General features: G+C 42.0%; 1 protein-coding gene and 1 long non-coding RNA gene across 5 annotated transcripts in view; both read left to right on the forward strand.

The window, feature by feature from the left end:
* Parpbp (PARP1 binding protein) overlaps window positions 1-21,193 on the forward strand; it is a 124,755-nt gene that overhangs the window by 24,633 nt on the left and 78,929 nt on the right. For all 4 annotated transcript variants that reach the window (XM_087192714.1, XM_004844844.3, XM_087192715.1 and 1 more), the window contains 5 exons: window positions 541-711; window positions 3,805-3,959; window positions 11,044-11,227; window positions 13,856-14,034; window positions 18,024-18,105. In XM_087192714.1, the coding sequence (XP_087048840.1) occupies window positions 541-711; window positions 3,805-3,959; window positions 11,044-11,227; window positions 13,856-14,034; window positions 18,024-18,105 (771 nt within the window). The remainder of the gene's footprint in view (window positions 1-540; window positions 712-3,804; window positions 3,960-11,043; window positions 11,228-13,855; window positions 14,035-18,023; window positions 18,106-21,193) is intronic.
* Window positions 3,970-9,071, forward strand: LOC147823609 (uncharacterized). Its single transcript, XR_015443563.1, has 2 exons — window positions 3,970-6,529; window positions 6,669-9,071. It is a non-coding gene; the product is annotated as an uncharacterized LOC147823609 (long non-coding RNA).

Genomic DNA, 21,193 nt, shown 5'->3' on the forward strand with positions numbered 1-21,193 from the left:
ATTGTTTGCTTAACATTTGGTTTAATCTTTTCATTTTAATCTTTGGGTGGTTATTTGGTATTATTTGGAAAAGTCAGTATGTAGTTGTCCTCAAGAGTTCAAACATTTAACTTGAGCCCTTGGACCTAGCTTTGTAAGGGTTGTAGATTTAGGGACCAAATAGAGCCAGTTGGCTCATGCTCTTAGCTGCTGGGATCTTTATTATTGTCTGTTCTTTAGTGGCGGATGTGTTCAGGGAAATGAAAGAGACGATGTCAGAAATGCAGGTTTGGACAATATCTTTTATATAATTGGTAAGAACAGTTTCCTAACAATTATAGTTGTTATTTACTCATAGTTTCTTATTGGCAGTGAATTGATTTTATGAGAAGGAATGTGCTGATTATCCAGTCTAAGTTTCAGTTTATATGATAATTTTCTTCTCCTAAAGAGCCAAGTATTGTGATTGAATGATCAAATGTATTTTTACTGCATATACAAAATGATCATGGGTTTAGAACAACTCCAATATGGAAAATATCTGAATGGTTTATTGTACAGGTGAAGCTACTAGCGAAGACAATTATCTTTTCATATTTACACCTGCTAGTGAATACTAAGAATGACCTGGCCTTGGCTCATATTCTCAACATTCCCGACCGAGGACTTGGAAGAGAAGCCTTCACCGATTTGAAACATACTGCTCGAGAGAAACAGATGTCTATCTTTTTGGTATGGATGTGTTATATTTTTAAGATTAAGAGTCCTTGAGCAGCAGGTCTAGGTACCTTAAAAAAAGAGTTCCTGAAACTATGGTGAAACACTTTTTAAGTGGTTAATCTATGTTCCATCTGTGTATTTGAAAATCCATACTATTTTTTTACTGTATTCTTCTGGCTGGCAAGGGAGGATTTCTCTAAAGCATTATTTCTCACATATGTCCTTGAGTGTGCTAACCTTGGTAGATTCTTCTTGACTCAATGTTTCCAAAGGCAAGAAGTCCCCATTAATGTTCCTTGAATAAATATTTCCAAAGGCAAAAAATTTAGCAATAGTGTATATCTCTGCTGCTTAACCATAATGTGTGTTTGTTATCAAGAGCTGTGAGACATCGTGTTGTAAAGAACTCTGCTTGCTCAGGAACAAGGCCAGGATATCCACCGAAAAGGGTACAAATAAGAAAGGAAGAAGTCAAATTATCCTTGTTTGTGGATCATATGATCCTATATTTACAAGACTCTAAAGATTCTACCAAAAGACTTTTAGAGCTGATAAATGAATTCAGCAGAATAGAAAGATATAAAAATAAAAAATCAGTGGTTTTAATATATGCTAATGCTAATAATGGACTGAGAAAAAAAAATCAGGAAAGCAATTCCATTCACAGTAGTTTTAAAGAAAATAAAAACGTAGGGATCCTCCAGGAAGGGAAAGATCTCTACTGAAAATTTCAGAACACTGAAGAAGGAATGGAAGACGCCAGAAGATGGAATGCCCTCCATGTTCATAGATTGTCAGAATTAATATTGTCAAACTGGCCATATTACCAAAAGCAATCTACAGGTGCAATGCAGTTTTCTTCAAAATATCAGTGAGATTCTTTGCATAATTAAACAACCCTAAAATTCACATGGAAACACCAAGGATCCAGATTGACCAAAGCAATCCTCAGCGAAAAGAGCAAGGCTGGAGCCTTCACGATACCCAGTTTCAATTTATACTACAAAGCCATGGTGACAGAAACCACATGGTAATGGCACAGAAATAGACACACAGACCAGTAGAAAAGAACAGAGGACACAGAAACAAACCCACACAACTACAGCCTTCGGATTCTGGAAAAAGGAACGAAAGATAGATGTTGGAAAAAAGAAAAGCTTTTCAACAACTGATGCTGGGAAAACTGGAGAAGATTGGAATAGATCTCTGTCACTCACCGGGTATAGAAATCAATTCAGAATGGATCAAAGAGCTAGGTGTATGACTTGACACTTTGAAATGGCTAAGAGGAAATATAGGGGGACACTTGAAGGCATAGGCACGGGCAGAGACTTCCTGAGTAGGACTCAGATGGCATGGGCAATAGTAGGAAGAATCAACAAGTGGGACGGCATCAAATTAAAAAGTTTCTGCGCAGCAAAGAAACAAGTGACAGAATGAAGAGACGGATTACCTTCCAACAGAGAGGACTAATGTTTGAAATATATAAAGAACTGAAAAAAATAGCACAGTTAACAAGTGGGCCAGTGAATTGAACGGACACTTCTCGGAAGTAGTTCACATTGGCAATAAGTATATGAAAAAAATGTTCAACATCTTTAGCTATTAGCAAAATGCAGATCAAACTACTGAGATTCCATCTTACCCCAGTCAGATTGGCTGTCATCGAGAATACAAAATACAGTAAAGACTAGTGAGGGTGGGCTGGGGATTTAGCTCAGTGGTTTCTCCGCCTGCTGCGCAAGCACAAGGACCCGAGTTTGTTCCCCGGTACCAAAAAATAAAATATAAATTAAAAAAACAAATGACTAGTGAGGGTGCAGCTAAAAAAGGAAACTTTCTACATGCTGGTGGCTGTAAATTAGTACAGCCACCATGGAAATCTGTATGTAGGTTTCTCAAAAACCTAAAAATAGAGCTCCTATTGACCCCTTGGTATACACCCAAAGGAATTAAAGACAACGTACTGTAGAGACAGCTGAGTATCTGTGTTTATTGCGGCACAATTCACAATGGCCAAGATAGGGAACATCTGAATGGACAGATGAATGGATAAGGAACACGTACACAGTGGAGTATTATTCAGCCATAAACAAGAATGGAATTCTGTTATTCATAGGAAAATGAATGGATCTGACCACCATGTTGAGTGAGATAAGTCAGACTCAGAAAGACAAGTATTGCATATTTTCCCTAGTGCATGGAATCTAAAATAGATAAGAAGAAAGTAGAAGGGAAACTATTATTAGACAAGAAGAGGGAATAAGAGGGAGGGCATATACGGGGATGTGACGGGGGATGGATCTGAGCAAAATACATGCACTGAACCCCCCAGGGGGCAACTGGGGTGACGGGCATGTGAAGATGGTCCAAGTGCACTTTGTGCATGTGCGAATCTGCCAAGGGAGACCCGCTGATCTGTGTAACCTGTAAAGAAGTGAAAACATTGGAGACCATAAGAAATTTAAAAAGCAGTCTGCTTAAAACGTACAAGACATTAACCTTTTTATCAAATGTTGTTTGCTAAGTTCTTGGACCATGGAACTTTCCCCAAAATTATTAACATTTCGTAGTCCGTCTTAAGGTAACACTTTGGAAAATACTGCTTTAGCACATTTGATCTTTGATCGAGACTGAAAAGAACTTTTAACTCCACATGATTCCACAATCTTAGTTCCTGCGTGGAACTTAGTGATTATCTAGTCTAAATCTGTGTTTTACAGTAAAGATAAAATAGGAGTTTGAAAGTGTTCGACTCAGACCAGTGCACCCATTTAACATGAGAGGTCAGTTGACCCTGAAGATGAGTTTGTCCTGAGTACCAATTCCAATAGCAATGTGAATAAGACGTCTATAATCAGGTTCTTTGTAGTCAGTGGTTTGTTCTGACGAATGTGGGCATTCTCTTTGGTGCTTCACTTCTCCCCTCACTTAGCACCTCAGACCGGGCCTGTGGGGCATCATTACTGCCTCCCTTGCTGGTGGGAGTCCCCCTGGTACTTGCTTCTGTGGTCCTCTGCTCCGGAGTCTTACCCAGCTTCACAGAGCACATGCAGTTTTCACTCCCTGAACCATTAACGTTAAATCATTTGCTTTTGTTCATAGGTGGCCACATCATTTATTAGAACGATCGAGCTTGGAGGGAAAGGGTATGCCCCCTCGCCCTCTGACCCTTTGAGGACACATGTAAAGGGGTTATCTAATTTTATTAATTTCATTGACAAACTGCACGAGATTCTTGGAGAAATACCAAACCCAAGGTAATAACTTTTCATAAATTACTAATGTGTTATGGTGTAGAATATCCCAGAATCTGAGGTAAGAATGGAAGAGACATTGAAATGACCATGCAGCAGATAAAACAATGGGGAGAAGAAACGAAACATCTGGATGAATAAATTCTAATTGCACAGTTCCCCCCCCTAAATTTCTGCCTCACTGTGATCCTGAGATATTTATTTGCCAAAGTCAAAGGCAAGTCCCAACTAACCTGGATTGGCAAAGAACCTTACCATGTATCTTTATCCAGAAGAAACAGATGTTTGAGGACTGTAAATTACCAAATAGATAATTCTTTAAAACTTTTTTTTGGTACTGGGGATCAAACTCAGTACCTTGTGCTTGCAAGGCAGGTGCGGTGCCACTGAGCTAAATCCCTGGCCCTCTTTTAAACTTTTTAGTTTTGCAATAAAAGAAACAAACCAAGAATGAGTAAGAAAATGGAAAAAGCTCTGAAGAAATATCTATTTTCTGCTAGTATTTTCTTATGGGTAAATCTTTGTATCATCTGTAATTTTTGTTATACATATATTGTAGATAAGAGGTTTTTTTAATCTTACAGACTTCTACTTACAGGTGTATTGAATGGTAAATTTTTGATTTAAGTTTTGGGGGCAGAACTGTACTGTGTATGCCAGTCATGATGGTGGGTTACTGTCTGATTCATTTGTCACTGCGTAGTTCTGATAGAAATAGTTCACAGTGATGTCACGTGATGTCACTTACGTGTCAGAAATTGAGTCCCGCTCTTCTTGTGGGTTATCATTTGATCACCGTAACCTGAGAGGTGGTGTTACTGCCCCAGTCTGGAGATGAAGAAGGCAGAGCCCTGGGCCTGGAGATTTGCCCCAGGTTGCATTGTTACTGGTGCTACAGCTGGGACTCAAGCTCAGTCAGTCCGGACCCGGGCACCCACTGTCTATCTCCTTCTGCAAAGCTTCTTTCTATTCTAAGTCCAGGAAGAAGTTTTTCAGGATTTTATTCTTAACTGGATCCTGTTCTTACATGGATATAAAGAAGTAAATTTGGGAGCGGGCTTTGAAAATGACTTGTAGCCAATATCAGGAGCATCCTTTGAATTTCAGTTTTAGTATATGTACTGCTGCAGTGAGCACTTGAATCCCAGATAACATATTGGCTGGCCATTCATTCTGAGATAACAGATAATTTAAAAATATCTTTGTAATACAATGTAGATTTACCCTAGTCTTAGAATTGAAAAGCCTTCCTCTTCGGAAGACTTAATTTTTAAAAATAGTTTTGCTTCTATGTTTACTTCCATATAAATGAAGGTTTTTGCAGCTGGTTTTGATTTTTTAATTCTGGACAACACCTGTTCACTTCTCCCGTGGAATATAAGGATTTCCAACCCATTCCAACCCAGGGAGCTCCCAGCAGTTCTCCCCACCCTGCTCTTCACACACACTTCTTTCTTCATCTTTCTATTGTAGGAGTAACATCTTTTGGGTCATCTCGCATTTTAGAACTTACTTTATTATGACTATTAATGTTGTCTGTGGCTAAGCTATATGATATGCTTATACTTCCTTTCTGAAACGAATTTTTATGTCTTTTACAGTTAATAATGATCTACTTTTTCCTTTTGGTTTACCTCTTCTATATTTCTCATCGGTTTGTTATCAAGCTTGGAAATAAAACTAAACATTCTTGTTAATACTGGGCCACCCACCAGTCTGCACTTTGCCCTGCAAGCCTTCCAGCCTGGAGCGCTTCCTCTCTTCTCTCCATACCTTTGCTCCAGGCCTGGCCGGGCTGGGCTGCTAACTCTGCAGCTTCGCCACTGCCTTGTGAATTTTTCTTTGCCTCTGCCTTGAATCTTATTGCTATTTTTCATTGCTAAGCCCCTGAGTTTGCTCAAATAGCTTTCTTATAAAAAGCAAGTGAGAGACAAATGTCTTTTTTCCACTGTTATGTTTGTTTGATCATTTGTCTAAGATTATTAATTATATCTAGTTAAAAACACTTCTGTCTGGTTCCTAGGTGACATTTGTTTTATCTAGATCGTGTTCCAGTTTGTTAGACTGGTTTGCTCTTTCTCACGTTAGAGGTGTTAGTAAATGCTTAGTGATTCTGAGTTGTCCTTTCATGTTCAAGAGTGAGGCTCCGTAAAGCTGATTAGCCGCCTTGTGTGGATGAGGGCCAGTTGGCCTTTTTGTTGGGGACTTCCTCTCCAGATGTCACTAACTAGGTTTTTTCTTTGGGGCTTTTCCCAAAATGTTCACAAAGGCGTCCTCTGTCTCTGAAAGCTGTCAGTCTAGCTGGTGATGCTCTGGGGCTTAGGGTGGTGCAGTCACGTGACTCTCGCGGGAAGTGTCGCCATGGTGACCCTCTGCGCTTGCCCCGCGGGAGAGGCGCGCTGGCTGGCTGCTCGGGCGGAAGGGGATGCTGGGACAGACACACTGGTCTGCTTGCGGCCCCACGGTCACCGGTCACCGTGGCCTTCCGTGCCGTCTTCAGTTTCGGAGTCTTCTTACACGCGTCCCTCCCCACAGGCCCCTGGGGTTTAGATTTCTCTGCTCTGGGCAGTCAGGTAGCCGCAAGCCCTGCCTTTCTCCCTCATCTTTCCTTGCTTGGGGGAATGTCTCTGCTCATCAGCTGCCGTTACCTCTCCCATTCTCTGTCTCTTTACAGAGTTAAAATTCTCTGTGCCGTTTTGTTTTTTACATTAGGTTTTGGGAAGAAGCCAAGATAAATGCATGTATTCAGTGCAATGTAATTTGTTATAATTCTGGAAGGATTTCTGGTTGGGAAAATGATTGAAAGCATAGAAAGAAATGCATTTGTTTTGGAAGCATGGAAGGAATAGACTTCTTCAACTAAGAAGCCATTCATCCCAGCACGTCCTCCGGTCCTAATGAGTAATAAATTGCTCCGTCTTTTGGGGAAAACCCTGAAGAAGTGGGCATGAGAAGAGATGGTCAGTGTCCTCAGGTGGGCGTCTCTGTAGTGGACTTGAGCGATCCTAATTCTCTTTCTTATGGTGGTATTTTATTAATTAAAAAAGTAAAATGATTGAAAACTAAAACATACCCTGCTTATGCAAGGACAGACGGGTGGCGTACAGAGGGAGGGACCTGTGCCCTGCTGCCCTGGTGGAAGCCTTGGGAAAGGTTTCTGCCCTGCTTATCTGGAGGGTGTCTTAGTTGAGCTTAATATTGAAGGATGAACTTGAAGAAGTCAGCCAGATCTGGGGAGAGGGCATGGATAGCCTACAGGGCTATTGCCCTTTCGGTTATTCATTTTGTCTAATAATTTTAACCTCTCTGTCTACTTGGAGTTTAGCCACCATTTATAAAGATTATAAGAAAAAAAGCTTTTTTTTCTAGTTCTTTCTTCTTCCTTTTGTAGCTTAAATTCTTGAAGAATAAAAAAATGGTACCTTTTCCCTCTTTCCTATTTGTTTAATGTGTATTCTTCATTGAGCAGTAGACTCCATGAGGGCTTACTGGTTTTCTTTACTCCTCCTCCCTCATCCTAGCCCAGTGTCTGGCACAGAACCGATGCCCGGGGTTTATTCACCATCTGTACTCCACTCACACACGTTCACGTTGTTCTCCCTCAGCTAATGATCACGTCGGTCACTTTCTCTTACAGCTTTGTTTTTCTTACAACTCCTGAGATCTCATTGTCTTATCATCTGCTGAGCTGACTACATGTATGCAGATTCTTCCAATCAAAATTTCCTTCCTGATTTTCAGAAACATCTCCAGCTGCCTTTCAGGATGTACTTCAGAGGAACTCGACCTTCACGTGTCCGCTACTGAATCTTCATCCTTCCCTGCAGAACTACATCTCCTCCAGCGACGGGACTTCTCTCCCTCCACAGCCCCACAGAGATCCGGGACAGTCCTAGCATCCTCTTTTTGCTTGCTCTTTTCCCTGGCTAACCAGGAGCCCTGCACTCCTCTGAGTACTTTTCACATCCCACCTCTTGGTCTGGTTCCTGTAGCTACTGTCTTGTTTCCAGTCTTCTTGCCGTCTGGCATTGGTTGCCCTTTCATCCTTTCCTGTCTGGGCTTCTCTGCCTGGCTCTGATTGTCCATTCTGCCTCCAGTCTTGGGTTGCTCTAGCCCGTCACCCTCATCACCACCATTCTGAAACAGCCCATGTTAGCCACATGACTAAAAACCTTCAATGACTCCGCAGAGGCGCAGACTACAGCCCTGGGAATCTCGGCCAGGTGTATGACACTGTACAAGCCTAACGCCCACCCATCTCTCACTCTGGCCTCTTCCTGTGTTCTGTCTCGAAACCTTAAAACTTGGACAGGAAATTGTATTTGGAATCCAAGGAATAATGAGCGGGGAAGAAAGAAATTCCCCGGTGGCAGCTTTTCAGGGGGCTGTGATGGCTGGCTGTATTTCCACGCTCTGCCAGTAGGTGCTGCCAGAAAGTGCACACACGCTCTGCTCTCACCTGAAACCTGTCTTAGATCCTTCAGGGCACACAGATCAGTGCTGCTGGTCAGAGTTTAAAATGTTGTAGTTCCAGTTTCTGATCCAGCATTTCAGTGCCCACCTGCACTGTCTTATGTTGGACTAAGTAAACACAGAAGTTGAAACCTGGTTGAAATTTTCCAGTCTTATCTGATGGTAACATTTTTTGTGTGTGTTTAAAACACTTTAGAATCATTTTTGAAATGTTTTATGTGGTACCTTCAATCACACTCAATCTTTAAAGGCAACGTTTATTTCAGCAAATCGTTGTCAAGTTCTTAAACATGGTACAGAAAAGCCCTTCCGTTGATGTCGTAAAGAATGACCCATAACACAGGAAGACACTTCCAGTCGTTTGTCTGTATCAGTGCCTTGTATTCTCTCCTGGGTGTTTGTTTTGGTCCAAGCTTGGGGCTTCATTTCCTCTTCCCCTGGCTCTGGTGAGATGCAGTTAAGAGGCACAAGCTGCCAGGTACCTTTCTTACCCACAGTCTCCTTGTAATGTTCATTGAGAGTGGGAGCCAGGCATGGTGGTGCACGCCTGTAACCTCAGCACTTTTGAGGCTGAGGCAGGAGGGTCACTGAGTTTGAGGCCAGCCTGTGCTACAGAATGAGATCCTGTCCCCCCCCCCCCAACGAATAATGCTGGATAACTTATTATGTGCCCCTAAAGTCTGAGGGAACAAAACCCAGGGAAGGCCCGAGGTGGGGCCTAATGGGAACACGTAACCACACAACCAACCATGCCCCAGAGTTGACCCCCTAGTGTAAAGATGAACAGAGAATCAGGGCTGTAACTTGGCAGAAAGGGCTTCCATAAAAACCTGGTTTATGACAGTAAAATGTTTTAGCATTCAGTGGAAGATTAAGCGTCTGTTGTCATGTATTTTCAGCAGAGTATTCCATGGCTAACTCAGATTAGTAAGGCAAGAAAAAGGAATGAGATAGGACACTTCATAGGGAGGTGATCATGATGCTCACATAGGCAGAAAACTCCAGGAATCTAGAAGCAAACTATTAAAGTTACCCATAGAGTGCAACAGCGCTGCTGGGTACATGGCCAGTAAACAAGAAGCGGTTGTCTTTCCGTGTTATTGCTAAGTAGGAAAAGTTTTAGAAGAATCGCCAAAGTGTGAGGTGCACAGACCTATGCCAGTAAAAGCCACAGCAGCTGCCTCCTCGAGGGCCCTGCAGCCTGACCTTGCTGCTCCCGGGGATTTGTCTCCTGCTGCCCGGGCCCGGGTGCTGACCCCCAGGGGGCCCTGCTCATCACCCCAGCTGTGTTTGTTCCCCTCAATGCTGACCGTCAGAGTGTACGTGTGACTCCTATAGGACTAATAATAATAATAGTGTATTAATAAATTACATATCTTTTATTTCACTGTGAAAAGCTTCACACTGAATAGTGCTTATTTATGTAGCAAAGACGTATATCGTCACCTTTTTTGTGTGTACTGAGTGTGAACTGGTGTATGAAGATTGTTAAACGTGGTTGCTTTTTTTCTTTTTTTGGTACCGGGGATGGAACTCAGGACCTTGTGCTTGCAAGGCAGGCGTGGTGCCACCGAGCTAAATCCCCAGCCTGCTTTTTAAAAGTGCTAATTTTTGCTTGGGATTTTTCCCACTTCACCTTATGGGACTTACCTGTGATACTTTTAAATCAGTGCGACTCTCCAGTGGCCTTGTTAGAGATGCTGATTCAGTAGGAGAGGAGTTGGCGTTCTAAACACAGCTGAATGTGGTCCTGATGCTAGGGAAGGTGGGACCGACCCTGTAATGCGTTACCATCATGCAGGTTTCTCTGTCATGTTTCTTAGAACGTTCCTCTCTTGCTTGGACCAGCTGTTAAAATGTGCAGAATCATTTTTCACACGTGTTAGGGAACTTGGCTGTTCTCTGACACAGGAAGCCTGGCAGTGAGGCAGCAAAGGGTAAATGTATTGATAAGCTGCCTGGGCCCCAGAGCGAAAGAGCAGCACAGTGGAAGTTCAGCAGTGTGCCCAGGTAGCCTGCCCCAGCCCCGGACCAGCGGCGCTCGCCGGGCACCGAGTAACTGGGAACGGTGATCTCGGGACTTCAAAGAGGACCTTCTCCTGTTGCTGGACAGCACTAGTGGATTAGTACTAACTCGCGTAATTTCTTTCAGAGCACCATGTGTTCTTAGTCAGGCTATTTAACCTTTATGAGACTCAGTTCTCTCACCTGATATTTAGCGCGTCTAATAACAACTTACTGAATTGGTCTTAAGATCCTAGGTATTCAGTGAGAGGTAGATGTTTTCATTATCTCAGTAGTATCCAGAGGTACAGACTTCATGCATGTCTGTAACTGCACCTGACCTGTTATACTTCATATATGACTAAATCATTTCCCTTCAGCTTTGAAATAAAGCATGAACTTGTTGAAATTACTTGCTTTCAGAAAAACTTTTAAATATTTTGTTTCTAGTGGTCCTCATCTTTTTTTTAAAGGCTTCACTGTTTGATTTATAAGATCAAAGCTATATTGTGTGAAAGGTGTTGATGAGTGCTGAGAATTATATTTTCAAGCCTATAATCCACCGTCATTTGCAGTGCTGTTATAAAGGCCATCTTACTTCTATTTTCAGCATGGCAGGGGGTCGGATACTGTCCGTAATAAAGATGCAGCTGATTAAAGGCCAGAGCAGCGGGGATTCCTTCTGTAAAGCAGTAGAGGAAGTCTCTCAGGATTTGGAGTTGAGGATTAAAAATGTTGTCAATTCTCAACAAGAGGATGGAGCCTTTGGCACCAGTGACATCAGCCCTGCGCGGGTAATGAGCTTTTTCTTTTCTGTTGTCTTCTATATGGATCACTGTCTCTTCTGTTTATCATGTCCGTGGCTTGCTGTCGCCACTTAAGTCAGTTAATCTGTTTCCTGTGTCCTAAGATGATGTTGAAATTTAATTTTCTCAATAGGATTATGTTCAGCCTGGGTAAATCATAACATCTTTGGGACGAACTGTTTGTATGTGTTAAAGTGAGGCATTGGATAATCTCCTTATCTCTTTCAGCACTAAAAACTTTTAATTCTTTATGGGCATTAAGATATTTGGTGGTATTTGTCAGCAATTATTCTTATAGAACAATTATTTTCCCATTTATTCAGATGTAGGAGCCTAGTTTCTTTCTTTTTTTTGGTACTGGGGGTCAAACTCAGGACCTTGTGCTTTCGAGGCAGGTGGTGGAACCACTGAGCTAAATCCCCAGCCCCTAGGAGCCTAGTTTCTGAACCCAGTACTAAGCTCTCCAAGGAATGGCAGCAGTCCTGTTAGAAATGGTTTCCGTGCAGCAGTTTTCTTCTATAGATTCCCGCAGTCTCTTATTTTCTATATCCATTCCCATCTGCCACCATCCAGTTTCCCCACACCTGGCAATCTTGTCATTGTATATTCCGGGAACATTTACTTCTTTCTTAATTTTCTTACATAGTCAAATAGAATAGCTGGTAGTGTTCAGTATGGTAGGAGAAGCTGACACCATGTTTTGGCTTCAGGACAGAGTTTGGGTGTATGTGCGGTGGTCTGTTCATGACCATGTGGTCAGCTACAGACACCCCTTTTTGCTGGGTGTCTGGAGCAGGCAATGTATGGAGAAAGATGTCTGCTTAAGCTTCATTCATTCATTCATTCCTCTTAGTGACTACTTTTAGCTATTGTTTTATAAAGACACATGTTTTTAGATTTGAAATTCCAGCATGGGGGAAATCCTGGGATGGTACGCCATTATTTCATGTGTGTTAACATTTCCACTGACCAGCTAGGCTCCGACAACAACCAGATTAGAATTATGCATAAAGACCAGGAACTGCCCCCATCTCAGGTAATTAAGAGCACCAGTCTGTCTCATTTTCTGACAAAAGAAAAGTGCCAGCAACCTGGTTCTTAATTTTGTTTTCCACCAAATTACATGTCTTTGCAAAATACAATCAAATAATACTTAGTGAGGTTAGGGTCCAACAACTCGGAGTTCTCTGGCACGGATGCAAACTACCGTGCCCCAGACTTCGAGAGGCAGTTTGAGCCTGGTGGAGCTGCACCTTAGATTCGGGTGGTGGCCCAAGTCTGCCGGGCAGGGAAAGGAGCCCCAGACCTGCTTGACATCGCTGAGGAAACTGGCTCAGCGGCCCAGATGGCCCAGAAAAGGCCGCTTTGACCCGAGGCACGGAGTCCACCAGCTCTATGGGAGGGAGCTGCCACTGCCCTGTTTGCTAGCGAGCTTAACTTACTCAGCTTCCCCAGGGTTTTGTGTAGCGATGCAGTTCCTAAGTTGGTATCAGACCTAGCTAGAAATGGCTCCGGATTTATGCTTACGTGTATCTCTGAGGAATGTGATAGTATCATATATTTTCTTCTATTTTCCTGTCTAGTCTCTAAATGTTTTGAGCTCTCCCTTTTTAATCTGCCTTATCTCTGGTGCTACTATCTTAGTTCAGACCTGGTCTTTCATAACCTTTTAATTTGTGCCCCTGTCTAAGATTTGATACTGAACTTACACTGAAATGCACTTTACATTCGCTATTGGTGATTTTTCTAAAACCTAAATAGGGTCCTTGTACTGCCTTGCTGTGAAAGCAGGCGGTTTGGCTTTGTCACCGGCTGCCTCCTAACTTCTTTGCGTGGTATGCAGAGCTTGTCCAGCACATCCCACTAACTTCCTCCTTTCTTGGGTTCCCCACCCTGTTGTGCTCCCTGTTTCCAGGGCGCTGTGTCTTGCCTCTGTGTCTCCTCCTCTTGAGGCCGTCCTGGACGCCACGGTGCTCTGTCCACTCCCTTGTGTGTGCTCCCCCTGCACTGAGTAGGAATCAGTCAGTGCACACTGAAGAGAAATCTCAGCATCCTGGAAGGCGATGTTAGAGTTGCTCATTTATCTTATCAGGGAGTCCATGGATTTCTGCAGGGCAGTGGTTTTTGCCTTTGTAGCTGTAGCTCATAATGCTTGGGACATAGACGTACTAATCAGTGACTATGGAATGAATGAATGTCAACAGCTTCATTTTTACATGAGATGAGACCTTAACAGCAGTCTGTGCCATTAGTGTTGAGATTGCCCGAACCTCATCTTCCTTTACTGTAAGAGTCAATGCCTTGATTTTCCCGACTGAAAGCCTGGTGTTATTTTGACCAGAAAAATACTGTCTTCTTTCGATGTTACCATTTTTGTGCATCTGAAAATTGCTAAGATTGCTCATAGATATGTTACAGGAGAAGCATCCCGTGCCATGCAGCCACTTTCCTTAGGTGCCTTTCTGTAACTTCAGCAACACAGAAGTGTGCCTGATTGACGCAGCTGGGGTGGTTGTTACATTTACTTAAAATCAGTTTTTTTCTTTTTTTCCTTCGGTATATGCTCTCAGCACACGATATTTACATTGTTTGAGGGATTGGTACTTTTTGTTCTAGCCAAAATCTCATGCCATAAACCACGGCACTGCCTACTGTGGTAGAGACACTGTGCAGGCCTTACTGGTTCTTCTGGATGAAGAAGCAGCCGATGCGCCGACCCGAAACAAAGCAGAGCTGTTGTACAGCGACGGGAACACAGCCCATCACGATAGGCCTTCCATCCTCACACTGTTCAGGTAAATAATGTCGACGTTATATCAGTACAAATGTTAATGCCAGAAGCTTCGGGAAAACTCTTGTTGATTATAAAAGAAATACGTGCTTATGGTAGGAAATTTGGAAACTACAGCAAAGTATGAAGTAAGCAAAAGCTAGTTAAAGGGAGATTAAATAAATGCAAAGAGCTTATAGATTGAAAAAGTAATATTCAGGTGCTTTTGGTTTCAGTGTTGTTTTTTTCTTTTCTTTTTGCTCTGAAAAAATATTTATTTGCAGTGCATCAAAAACTTTGCTAAATGCTTTCATGTAAATTTCGCAGCCCTCAGAGCAACTTCTTGTAATAGTATCCCCACTTAATAACTGATAGCTAAGTGAACAAGTACCAAGCATTTCCTTCTCCAAAGCCTGAGGCCTCTGCTCCAAACAGTGCTTATAGGAGAGGGTGTACACAGCAAACTTACCTTGGAATTGACATTTACTGGTTCATCTTTCCATTATGAGAAAAAATATTTGCTAAATTAGTGCCGGTAATGATGGCGTCTTGACTGCTCCGACAGGAAGTCCAGCTGCAGAGACCAGAAGTGTGAGGCCAGGGCACCAGGACAGATGGGTGCTGGTGAGGTCTCTCGCCTTGCCGTGATCTGCTTCATGCTCACATGACCTTCCCTGACTCCTTGACTTGTGGGCATAGGGGGGAGCCCTGCCTTCCCTTATATGGTCACCTGTCTCATCAGATTAGGCCATTGCTGTTATAACCCCAATAAGGCCAAATGAATTATCTAAAAATCCTCCCTCCAGAAACAGTCGCATTTGAGGGTTAAGGCTTCAACACTGGTATTTTAGGGGTGCACACGTTTCAGCCAGCAGTAGGAACTCTCCAGTTCTCACAACAGAGAAATCAGTCTTTTAATAGTGTGCTGCTATTTTTAAATGAAAATTCACTCTTAGGAACATTAACAATTTTATAAGAACCTTTTAAATGGTATTTAGTGCATCCTAGAGAATTTTCACAAAGTTATCCTACTGTTCGATGCTTTCTGTTTTCTTCTGGAGCCAGTGCTCAGAAATCTGTGATCTTGTACCTGAAATCATCCTGTCCATCTGTGGTCACTTCCGGGCTCCCCTGTGCCTCAGGGTCCTCCTCTTCTCTCTAGAGAGACTTCATAATGACCTGTCGCTCAGTGCTGTCGTCTGATCCCTTCAAGTTGCATCTTCAGTAGCTTTCCATGACTAATCTTCTATGTCCTGGTAGATAACAGTTCTTCCACATTCTACCTCAAATTGCCCAGATGTTTTTGTAACAATGAACATTTCTCTTATCAGTATTTTACTTATAATTTGTGCTAGAATCTTAGAAAACAGTGTAAAGAAAATGAACCCTTTTTTCTGTTTAATGACATTTGCTGTTATGTAGACGTGTAGATAATTGTAATTTTCTCACAGATTGAATTCTATCATTTTCTCAAAGTATTTGTAGACTTTGTATAAACAAAATTCATCCCTACATCTATTTTAAAAAGGAATCATGTGGCTGACACATTTCAGTTGTTTATAGAGTTTAGGTTCCACATTAGCATTTCTAATTGTTGTACAGACGGTGTGTGGCAAAGTACGATTTTAATGATCTGCACCAAAGCAGCAAAATTAAGGGCAACGTAGTATATGAATTTAAGTCAGTTATTCTTTCTTAAGGTAGACTATCTTTTATTAGATAATGGACTTTTGAGTCAAAGAGCTTCTGATACTGGTTGAATGAAGACAAACAAAGGATTAATTTATTGAGGCATGCAGGGTGGTATGACCAGACTCCAGGAACCTCTTCCGTTGTACCTTCTCAAACTTCCAGTTTCCATTTTTCTCTTTTGAAGTCCCCTGTTTTGCATTTTAGTTATATGGACATCTTATTTCCTTACTTAGACCTCATGATGCCTGAACACAAGGCCAGTGAGCAGATCAGCTTTCTGTCCACCACAACGGCCTTACAAATAAGTACAAATTCAAGCAATATTCAGTTACTGAATTAATTAATTGAGCAAATCATGAATATTTAGGACTCCCAGAATAGGAGTTCGGATACTTTATAAAATGTTATAAATGTAGCCAAAGGTGTCTTTTATTCTGTACCTGTGCCTTGGAGTAGGGCAGTGGGGAACTGGTTTAAGAGCCACTAAGGTTTCTTTCTCTTTTTTTTTCCCCCATTAACTTTATTGTTACATTTTAGGCATAAAATACAGTTACATTCATCATTGGGATCTTGTACCATTACATGAGTATCTTGGTTCTTATTTTTTTTCCCCTTCCCCTGCCCTCCCTTCCCTATTTGCAAAGACCTTGTTTCCATTTTTTTTCCTCTTCTCATATTTTTTCCTTTCCCTTTTTTCCCTTCCCCTACCCCTCACAATTCCCCTGCTCTTTTAGACCTTTTCTTCCTGTTACACAATATCAGTTATACATTTTTAAAATCACAATATTAAGATCTAGGAGACATTACCACAGATTTTACAGAATTTAAAAGGATATAGAAAGCATATTACAAAAATCTTTTTTGAAATAAATTTGACAACTTCTAAGAAGTAACTTGGAAGACAAATTAATGAAACTAACTCTGGAGGAAATATAAAATTTGAATAGCACCTATTAAAGAAAGTATATTCCTAGCTTGAAAACCTACCTATATGACAACAGGCTCATGTATATTTTAACTGATAAATTATATCAAACAATTAAAGCAGAAAAAAGGAACACTTCTCCCCTCATTTTAGGAACTCAACATTGTGCTAATCCTAAAACTGGATAAAGATAATTGGAAGAAAAAAGTATGAACATAGATAGAAATTTGTTTAACAAAACAAAATATTAGAAGTCAGATCTGGCAGTATGTAGAAAGTGATTTTGTTATAGGGATGGCAGTGTTGGTTCAGCATTAGAAGATCCACCCCTAAAAGTCATCATTTTTAACAGAGGAAAGGAAAAAGCCATATGATCCTGTCACTAGTTGGAGAAAAAGTATTGGACTAAATTCTACAGCTGTTCATGGTAAAAGCTATCAGGAGACTAGAAGTAGAACAGAACCTTCTCAACAGATTAAAGACCTGTACTCCATACTTCCAGTGAGAATGCTTTATTTGAATGGAGAAGATACAATGCTTTCTCCTTAAGGTGGGGAACAAGGGCAGATATGCTTACTCTTTATCTGTCCATTAAACTTTGAAACCTAGGCCCCACCAAAATAGTCTGGCAATAAAATGACACAACTAGGATAGGATTGGTGCAGCAGAAGCAAAATCTTTATATGTAGATGAAATGATCATCTACAGAGAAAATACTAAGAAATCTCTAGGAGCCCCTAGAACTTGTACTTGAATTTAGCAGGATTAGAAAACACAAGGTATATATAAAAATGCAGGTCTGTGTATACTTGCTATAAATGAAGAACTGGATATTGAAATTTAAAAGTTATGTAGGAGTACAAAGGATCTGGAAAAGTTAAAAACAAAAACAAAAACAGTGTTGGAAGACGTTTAGTACCTAATTTTAAGACTTCTTCTAAAGCTACAGTAATCAAGGCAGTGTTGGTGTAAGGAAAGACATATAGATCATTGGAATAAAACAGAGAATCTAGAAATAGAACCACACATATATGGTCCACTGAGTTTTGAACCACTTAGGTTTCTGGGTGTCTTGGTTCCCTTAGGCCCCGATCCCTTAGGTTGCGTAATCTGGAAATAACAGAGGTTTATTTCCCACAGTTTTAGAGGCCGAAGATCACGGTGCCAGCAGGCCCACTGTCATTGCGGGTGAGACCGTGTCTCCTCGATGGCACCTTAGGCAGCTTCTTCCTGTGAGAGAAGGGCAGAAGGGCAGAGCGCACGCAGACTCCTGTGAGCGAGCCACCTGCTGGAGGCCCCACCTCTTAGTATACTCGCTCGCTCTGGAAGTTTGGAGGACGCAGACATTCAGACCATAGCAGTACATTTTTACTTTTTTCTTTTCTTTTTTTACCTAGATCTCCCGTACAAGAGGGTAGTTCATCCATGAAACCCCTGAGAGAACGCATCAGTAACTCTGTGCAAGAGAAAAACATTAAGGTACAATTTGATGTACTGTCATGAAAACAATGAACATTGTTTTGTATTTAGAAGAAATATAGAAAGCTGAGCTGGGTGATTCAAGTATACACTGCATCAGGACTGTAAGAACAAGATGGAAAGCAAGTTACATACAGAAACTTTCCTTTTATAAAATCTTGGCTAATCTGTTTAATCTGCTGGACCAAAAAGAAGAAAAGAAGTACAAAGTTGCTATTGTAAATGTTGAGTAAATGGTTGTTGAATGAATGAAGGGGAAGAGCATGGCCTCCTTGTTTACACTTGGAATATTTTAAATGGAATTGTGAGAGACTGTGTGTGTTAGCTTTCCAGCACCGTAACAGACACCTGAGGCAGTCAGGTTGCAAAGAGAAAAGGTCTGTTTTGGAGTTCCAATCTGCTCTGGGCCTAGGGTGGCGATGCTGGATTGCCGTGGCCCTGAGTGTGTCACGGAGCAGAACCACACACCTCCTGGCCAGGGGGTGAAATCGTTTCTACCTCCTGCCAACAGTGGCACGTGGGGGCCCAGACCTTTAACACATGGCCTTCTGGAGGACACGCCACATCCAAACTGTGGTACAACGACTTTCAAATCTGCCCCCGTCTGAAGACATAATGGTAGAATATAATCAGTTGTACACTGAGACAGGGAGAACATTTTACATTGTTTTGACTAGAGTGGTACCTTCTATTTTCATTTGGTTTGAAGTAAAATTTCCTGTTCTTGATCTTGATTGTCAGGTTGATGAGATCGAGAAACACCTAGGAAATTAGTAAAGCACACTGAAATGTGTGGCATTTTCAGAGATGATTGGCATGTGAGACAGCAAACAGAGGTGGGAGACCTGCCCTGAACGTGGGCAGGACCAACCAATAGGCTGAGGGCCTGAGTGGAGCAAAAGCAGAAGGAGGAAGTCTGCCAGTACAGGTGTCTCTCTTGCTGCTTCCGGGTCCCCACAGGTGAGCAGCTGTTGTCTGCACAACTTCTGCCTTGATGTTTCTGCCTTGCCATAAGCCTAAAAGCAATTGAGCCAGCCCACCATGGACTGGAACCTCTGAAACTGTGAACCAAAATAAATCTTTCCTCTGAGTTGATTTTCTCAGGTATCACAGAGACAGAAAACTTAACACACCTGTCTCATGAAATGTTTGTGTCTATGAGTAGTTAATAAGGTGCTTCTTTAAGCATTTAAAATCTTCATGATCTTACTTTTCAAAAAGAAACTTGGTTTTAATTTATTCAATTATGCAACATTTATTCAATATATACTTATATATTGTTATATAAATTGTTACATATATTTATATATATATAGATATAAATAAAATCAGAGAGAATATATGTTCTGTGTTTGAAATGCCATCTTGGAAAGAGCATTTCAGAAATAGAAAGTATTAGTGAATTTAGAATTTTGATGTACCGTACTTGATTGTGGAATCTCCATGTCAATATTCCGTAGGACTAGGTTTTAGTTTCCTCATTCATAAATAGAAGCAGGTGCTTATCTGCTCACAGAAACCTGGGAAACCACCTTGGTTACTGTTCATTAAATACTCACTTTAGGTCCTCAGCTTTTACTTTCTACTGCCGTTTATTAGGAAACGTGTTTATGGTAGTCCAGTAAACTTTCCTGAGCAGAAAATCAGAAGGTTCTTGCTAACCTTTCACACTTCTGATAGGAACGTTTAGAGAACTTCACTAAGATGATCCAGAAAATACTGGACTTTCAGAGAACAGAGCAGCTGGGGCAGTGGAAATGAGGGTGTAGGTGGTGTGCAAAGGTCGGCTGGCTGTGATCTGCTGCCTCCCCAGGCAGCCAGGCGGAACTGTGGCCAGGATCTTAGAAACTTCTTTTTAGGCCCAGATCGACCTGGCAGTTAGCAGCCTCCGAGTACAGCCAAATTCAAAATGGCGTGTGAACTGCACTCAGCATTTTCCCCCCTCCATACTCAGAATGAATACAAGATAATGAAGACTAACCGAAGAAATCACCAAGAGCAAACACAAATAATGATGCAATCAGATAACAGTGAATTTCAGAAGTGACAGCCAAGGAAAGGAAGATTCCAGAGAGAAGAGGCACAGCGTGGCTTAGCAGAATCTAGTCCTCGTCGGCAGCTACAGCTCTAATGAGTTAGTCAAGCTGTGAGAATTGTCCCTCGCACTTCCAAAACTGACAATCAACCAAATGTGTGCCCTACCCCTTACTCATCAAAGAAGCCGAAGTAGCGACTGGATTCTGGATTGTACTATGGCCAGAATGTGGGAAATGAACTCTGGAATTTATACCCCGAGACACTGAAGGCTCTAGTGCTGTGTGCCGCCCAGGGAAGTGACCTTATGCGAGTGGTGTACAAGTTCTGTCACTGATTAGAGGGGAGACGCCCTCAGGTAATACAGGACACAGTAGACTGAGAGGGGACTGCCTGTCTGTCACCACAGATGAGCTCTACTTCCACATCCACCGTCCCCCAGGCTGCAGAAAATGAGGGACAGAAAATATGCAGGCTTCCAAACGTAGCTCTGAGGGGAAAGTAAAATGCTCTCAGACAAGGAGGAAATTGGACCGAGTTGTCACTCAGACTTGGAGACTTCTGTTTGAAGCGAGGAGATAGCTAGCAGGTCACGGGGGAACACCATTCTGCTGTAATAACAAAGGAATACAAAGCAGATAAGACTAGGGAAATACATCTCAGAGGCATGGAAGAGCTGGTGAGCAGAGTTTAGATAAACTGAAATCTGGAGAGGATGAAGTCCCTCTGAGATGAACAGTCCATTGTCAGCTCTTTGCTCCCCTGGTATTTGCTAGTTTGGATACAAGCTGAGTGTGTTGGCCAGGAAAAGGGAACTCACACAAAAGGAGAGAGAGATTCTGGGTGTCTTGAGAGGCTGGCAAACGTGGAAGCTTCAGGAGACCTCAATGCAGTTATTTGTGGTTGCCATGCGGGAGGTAGGCAGCCTCAGTGTGGGGGACAGGATCGCCTGTGTCCTCTCTCCACTGGCGAAGTGGGACCTGCCCCAAACCTATGGCTGTCTCCTTTCTCAAGGTGCTTTCTGCAGTGGGAAGGGAAGTGGGGTGAGGTGTCA

The sequence above is a fragment of the Heterocephalus glaber genome, unplaced genomic scaffold (genome assembly GCF_053883595.1).
Source record: "Heterocephalus glaber isolate CG9 unplaced genomic scaffold, H.glaber_assembly_v1.0 deba00001572, whole genome shotgun sequence".
NCBI lineage: Eukaryota > Metazoa > Chordata > Mammalia > Rodentia > Bathyergidae > Heterocephalus > Heterocephalus glaber.